This window comes from Otolemur garnettii, unplaced genomic scaffold, assembly GCF_000181295.1.
Source record: "Otolemur garnettii isolate 467f Iridium unplaced genomic scaffold, OtoGar3 scaffold00116, whole genome shotgun sequence".
Classification (NCBI taxonomy): Eukaryota; Metazoa; Chordata; class Mammalia; order Primates; family Galagidae; genus Otolemur; species Otolemur garnettii.
In genome coordinates, this window is record NW_003852511.1 from 2,118,339 (window position 1) to 2,124,682 (window position 6,344).

The 6,344-nt window shown below is 54.1% G+C and overlaps 1 protein-coding gene across 1 annotated transcript in view; it reads right to left on the minus strand.

The window, feature by feature from the left end:
• Window positions 1-216: 216 nt before the first annotated feature.
• PCNX2 (pecanex homolog 2) overlaps window positions 217-6,344 on the minus strand; it is a 340,225-nt gene continuing 334,097 nt past the window's right edge. Inside the window, exons 34-35 of the mRNA XM_003797465.1 lie at window positions 1,629-2,077; window positions 217-390 (exon numbers count right to left, since the gene is read on the minus strand). Coding sequence (XP_003797513.1) covers window positions 217-390; window positions 1,629-2,077 — 623 coding nt within the window. The remainder of the gene's footprint in view (window positions 391-1,628; window positions 2,078-6,344) is intronic.

Consider the following 6,344-nt stretch of genomic DNA (forward strand, 5'->3'; position numbering starts at 1 on the left):
AGCCCAGTGCACGGGGTGGGGTGGGGGTGGTGGGGGTGTCTTCCCTTTGTTTTCCAACACAGGAGTTTTATTCAAGGACCTGAGATAAAGTTATGTTTTCTAGAACAGCTCTCCTTTTCCACAGACAGCCTCCCATGGAATGAAATCCTCGCTCTCTTTGATCTTGGTGAGCACGGGGAGAGCTGAGGAGTCAGATGCTCCCAGCCAGACGCGTTGTCACTGCTCGTCCGAAGCGCTCTGCTGGGACGCCGTGTCGTCCAGGCCCATGTCCTCCTGGCTTGCTCTCCTGCAAACCACCCCCAGCGTGTCGGCCACAGCCTCAGCCAGGCGTCGCTCACGAAGCTGCCCCTGCTCAATGGTGTCGGTGGGTTCACATGACTCAGAGAAGTGCTTCCAAAGAGAAAAGAGCATAGCTTAGTGTGTGATGCCACTGTGTGACCAGCACCCTCCCCCCGCTGTAGGCACTAAAGGCAAATGTCACAACACCCCTGAGGCCAGGTTGTGAAGTCAGGTCACGTACAGGATGGTGGTGGCCTGTGAGGGTGGGATGTGCCGCTGGGGCGAGTCTGTAACAGGCCTCTGTGGGGCCGCCTCAGGGTAATGGGGAAGGGGCTGCTGGAGGGAGAGGCCGCCTGCGCCTGCCGGGCCTTCCTGCATCGCAGGCAGTGTCACTTCATGCACTCCCAGCCCTTGTCACGAATGCTGAGTTCCTGCAGGTCTGACCCCAGCAGTACTAGCAAACAGCAGGTGGGAAACGTGTGACCATTCCAGAGGAGGAGGGGAGAGTGGGGAGAGCCAGGCCTGCCCGAGTTTCCCCTTAATGCCACCAGTTTTCCCTTCTCTACCATGTTACATAAGAGAGCTGGCAGGTATCAATTTGTTTAACTTTCTCATTTACAAAGCTCCATCTAATCTAATGTCAGCTAGTTTGGAATTCTGGACAATGGCTTATTTAAGCAAAGTCCTTAAAACTCTCTTTTTCATGTATTTTAATACCTAAAAGTAGGCCGGGCATGGTGGCTCACTCCCGTAACCCTGTCATTCTGGGAGGCTGAAATGGGTGGATCTCCTGAGCTTGTTCAAGACCAGCCTGAGCAAATCTTTACTAAAAAAATTGAAAAATTAGCCGGGTGTTATGGCAGGTGCCTATAGTCCCAGCCACTTAGGCGGCTGAGGCAAGATGATAGCTCAAGCCCAAGAGTTTAAGGTTTCTGTGTTATGACACCAGGGTACTTTACCCAGGGTGACAGAGTGGGATTCTGTCACAAAACAAAACAACAACCAAAAACGCCTCAAAGTAGTAGCTGTGTCAGCAGGTTGGTAGGATGGGAGTCAGTGGCAATCTTAACTCCCCTTAGGCCAGAGTCATGTGAAAAGAGGATGAAGGGACCTTGTTCCCCTCCTGTCACTGAGTTGAGGCCTCTAGGTAGCAGTCCTGCTGAATCCTGCCTCTGACTCTCTCACACCTGGCCTGGGTACCTCTGTGCTCCAGGTCTTGTCTGTCACGCCATCTGTTATTCCCAAGCCCAGTGGAGAAGGGGATGGGATACTGCAGACAGGTGGATGGGAACATAAGGCAGGTACTGACCCCCACCCGCCTGCCTGGGGAGCCATGCCCAGCCCCTTACCCGCCTGGCCTGGCCAGTGGCCCTGCCCGAGGGGCCCATCACGATGTTGACACTGCTGGATGACTGGGTGTCACTGGTGTTGCCCCCCTCTGCGGCAGAGAGTCCAGAAATGACAAGAGCACTGGAAAAGCTCCTTTTGCCAAAGAGGAAGCTCAGGGTGGAGCTGGTGGAGGACCCCAGACTGGACCTGATGAGCGCCTCGGCCCGCTCACGGACACTCAGGTGGCCCGTGGTGGTGACCGGTGGTGGTTGGGAGTGCACGGACCCAGCTGAGGTGTGCAAGGAGAGCTGGCTGCCCGACAGCCGCTGGGCCAACTCATGGACCGACGTGGACGTCTGGAGGAAGGCCTGGTGGCTCTCTAAGATCGGGCCCGATGAGCTCAGCACAGGTGGCCTTTGGCTCAGCGTCGAGTGTGCCTGAACAGACTGGCTCCTGCCTTTCCTCCTGCCTTTAAGAGAAGGCAAAGCACACTGTCATAACAGGTAGGCATGAAAATCAGTGTTTGTGTGGTGAAGTGGGCAGCAGCGCTCCTGGGCCCGGAGACCCCAGGGCACCTTACGCCCTGTGCAGCTGGGAGGACATCGGGAAGCTCAGCCTCACCTGCTGCCTTCCTGGGAGGCCAGGTCCTGAAAACTGAAGGGCTGACCCGGGAAGACCTGGGGCGGGAGTGGATGGCATAGGGAGCTGAAGCCAGCGTGACCAACCCATGCAGTTTGCCCAGGACTTTCCTGGTTTTACCACCCAAAGTCCTGTGTTCCTGGAGGCCCTTCCAGGCAAACCAAGATGACACCAGCAGTATAACTGGAACTCACACAGCAAATCTGACTTTGTTTCTGGCTCCCATCCTTGGTTCCTACGCTCATCTGATAAGCCACTGAGATAAAGAAAAACATGCAGGGTTTTGTCATTTTTAGTTGTCATGAAAAAAGAGAAAAATGGAACCACATGCCATGGCCTTTGTTTTCCAGAATAATTTTCCCATGAGATCATGATGGAGTCATTCAGGGTCCTGCAGGCCCACAGGATACTGGCCAGGCCCAGGTGGTGGGTCATGTGGTCGTCTGGCCTGGTGTGGTCCCCAGGTCCCCTTGCCAGCTGTCCCTCCTCTCTGCCAGACAAGGCCATTCTTAATGAAAGGGACTGGGCTGCCTCAAGGATTTGGCCCCGTCTATACCTCTGAAAGAAGGAGACGTCAAGTGGGTCTTCAGTGCCTGATCTACCTGGGCAGCCTGTGGTCAGCTTTATAAGCCAAGCAGCTGGGGGGAAACTGGCACTGGGTTTCCAGTGAATGCTGGGTTGCTTAACTAAAGCATCAGTAATCACTAGGGTCTAGTTTTAAATTACTATTCAGGTGAGCGGCTAGCGACACCACAGTTCTACCAATCGCCTCATCAGCCTGTCTTCCTGAAGCTGCTACAATGAGGCATTAGATCAGGACAAACAGAGGGGCGGAGGTGCAGGACAGAAAGGTGTCCTGGGCACGGTCTCATGTCCCACCTCCCCAGATGCTCAAGTTACTAAACATGCATCTGGTGGTTCTAAAACATGTGCGTATGTTCCACAGCATTTGCAAGGTAACTCCTCAGGGAACAGATGGTATTGTGGAAAACCCGGGGGTCCCCTACTCCTGGGCAGAAGGAGTCTCTCTGACTGTGTGGATGGCAGCAGCCGTCTGGATGCCGTGATGCTGGAGCACACACTGGCTGCACCTGCCTCACACTCTCCTGTCCATATGCTGAGAAAGTGGCCACTCACCCCACAGTGCTGCCTAGGCTCTCCCAGGACTGGCACTGGCCTCCCTGGGGTGAGAGTGCTCAGCCTCTGGCATGGGGCCCACCCACTTTTGCTGCAAATGCGGGTGCCCCCTGGCCTGCCTGAAAGGTCCCCACCAAGTAGTTGAATATGTTGTTCTTAGCAAAAAGAGAAGAGAGGCCGGGCAGGCTCCCACCTGTAATCCCAGTACTCTGGGAGGCTGAGGTGGGTGGATTGCCTGTTAGAGACCAGCTTGAGCAAGAGTGAGACCCTGTCTCTAAAAATAGCTGGGCGTTGTGGCAGGTGCCTGTCGTCCCAGCTACTCAGGAGGCTGAAGCAGGAGGACCACTTGAGCCCAAGAGTTTGAGGTTGCTGTGAGCCATGACTCCACAGTACTCTACTGAGGGTGACAAAGTTAGACTCTGTCTCTAAAAAAAATAAAAAGAAAGAAAGAAAAAACAAGAGAGAAGAGAAAACAGACCCTGATGAATTGCCATAAGAACAGGGATGGTGATTTGTTAGTTTATTCAGAGTCTGGCAAGGCTGAACATCTGCTTGTGATTTATACTATAAAGCTGATCTCTGCCCCAAAATACTCCACATTCATCCACAAGTCAGTGATTCTGATGCTAGACAGGGGACCACCCATACTTGGTGGGGAACTTCCCAGCTAATTCCAGAACAAAGGGACAGGTACCCCAGTGGGTGTGGTCTGTGCAAGACAAGGATCCCCCACCCTTGCAATTTCATCGCTGCACATTTTCTCGCGGCTCCTTTTCCCCCTTAATTTTAATTTTGCAAAGGGAACGGCACCAACGAGCAGGCAAACTGCGCTAAATGTACTTTTGCTATCAGGATCATTAGTTTACAATTGAGCTTGTTTTGCCAATTACTGCATTACCAAATTATGAACATTTCTAGCAAAAATCCTGTAGGACTGGAATGGAAATGCCTCGTACATAAATCACCTTCTTTGGTTCACCATCAGGGCCGTTCAGACCTCCATCTTTGATTGGCAATTGAAAGGTGGTGCAAATTCTTACCGGCATAAGGACATAGCCTTGCTCTCCAGTTTCAGAGTCAGATGAGTTGTGAATTCCCAATTACTTATCAATAAATAGGTTACCCCCCTCCACTGCTGGGCCATGTACTTGTCACTCCAAGGTAACTGTGGTCTGTCAGGCCCTGGCATAGGTTGGCATAGTGAGTGCCTGGCAGCAGACACAGTGTGGCCACCCTGGGGAGGGGAGTCCTATGTGTGGAGACCCCAGGCAGGAGGGACCCCAGTCCTCAAAGCACCTGGCAAGGGCTTAGGATTAGATGAGGCAGGGTCTAAGGAATGGAGGGAGCAGCTGACTTTCCAGTTTGGGAAGTTGAGCTTTGGTGACTATAATTTGGTTCCAATTCATCCTTCGCAATTGCTCACTCACTGCCATGTGGCTAAGCATCTGTTATGTCCTCCCCAGAGAGGCAGGTCCTCCACCTCTGTGAGCCCCCCTGCCCCGCCCCATGACTATCTCTCAAATAGCACGTGGCACATGTCCTTGGGTTTGACACGTGGTGCCCGACACCACTTGCCCTGACTGTGGGAAGCTAAGGACTGTCTACTATATTGTTTCCTTAAGGGCAGCACCCAGCACACTACCTGGCAAATAAGGTTAACACAGGGGACAAATCTGCAGACCGACCTGAAACCAAAACCCTAATTAGAGAGCCTGGGAATCCCAGGAAGCTTGATAGTGGGTACAGAGTTTCTTAACCTTGACCATTAGAATCAGTTGGGAAGATTAAAAAATACCTGAACCTAGGGGCTGAGACCCATGAGCATAAACCTGTACGTGGGCCCTAGGGGCCTCCACCGTGGACCAGAGGGCCAGCCGTGGTTGGGAGGCTAGGAAGGCAATTCCTCCCCTGATCCAGGGCAGCACAAAGATCTGGGTCAGGAGTCTCCTCCCCGTAGCTGGAGTAAGGCCTCTCATGCCCCTGCGCTGACTGGGTAGCCCCACACCCCACTTCGGAGGGTTGCACTTCTCAACTTGTATGGGGAGGTCATTTGATTCACATGGGAGAAGGGCAAAGGGGGTTAGAGCAGCCTGTGGCAGCACCACAGGGTTCCCTGTGGATGATGGCCGGCTGGGAACGGCAGTGGGTGGTTTTCCCAGAAAGCCCCAGGCAGGGCCCCTCTCTGTGTGGGGGCCTTCCTCTCAGGCCTGCTTCCTGCATATTGGACCTTGGGTGCAGCTTCTGAAGGCCAAGGCCAGAGCCCGTTCCCAGGTGTCCAGGCTGTCCGTATCAGTGAAGCAGGAGGTGGGAATGAGGGGCTCCCGGGCAGGTGCACCCACACCCTGCTTATCTCCCAGCACTCACTGTTTATCAGGTGCTGAGGGTGCAGCCGTGTGGGAGCCCCCAGGAAGCTCACACCCCTGTGCTTGGGTTCTCTGAGGTGTAGGTTGCCAACATGCTGATATATCTGTCTCTGTGTGTGTGTGTGTGTGGGGGGTTAACTGCCACAGGGCATGGGGATGAGATACAGGTGCCCCCACAGGGAGGGGGCAAGGGCAGTGAACCAAGGAAAGTGGCAGATGTCCTCATGCGGCCTTCCCACAGGGAGTAAAGGGGACAGGAGGAAGAGCTGTTCGCGTTCTGGGGAGGAGGGGCAGGCTGACCTTCCCGGTATTTCAGGCCTGTCCAGATCTCTTTCGGGGGCCCTGGGTTGCCTAGAGTCTCCAGAAGCTGCTGTGAGGCTTTCCCCCAGTCGCAGATGCTGTTGTGGAGCAAACAAGCAGCCTGCCAGCCTTTGGAATGCATGTCTTGACCTCAATCCTGTCTAGTTGGCCTCCCTAAAGCAGATGTTTTGTTTGTGCCCCTGACCTTGAGGTCCCATCATGAGATTTAGGAAAGAGCCACTCCAGAAGCTCTGTTGGAAGGCAGCTGCTGTGGCGGTGGGTGGGGGTGGGTGCGGG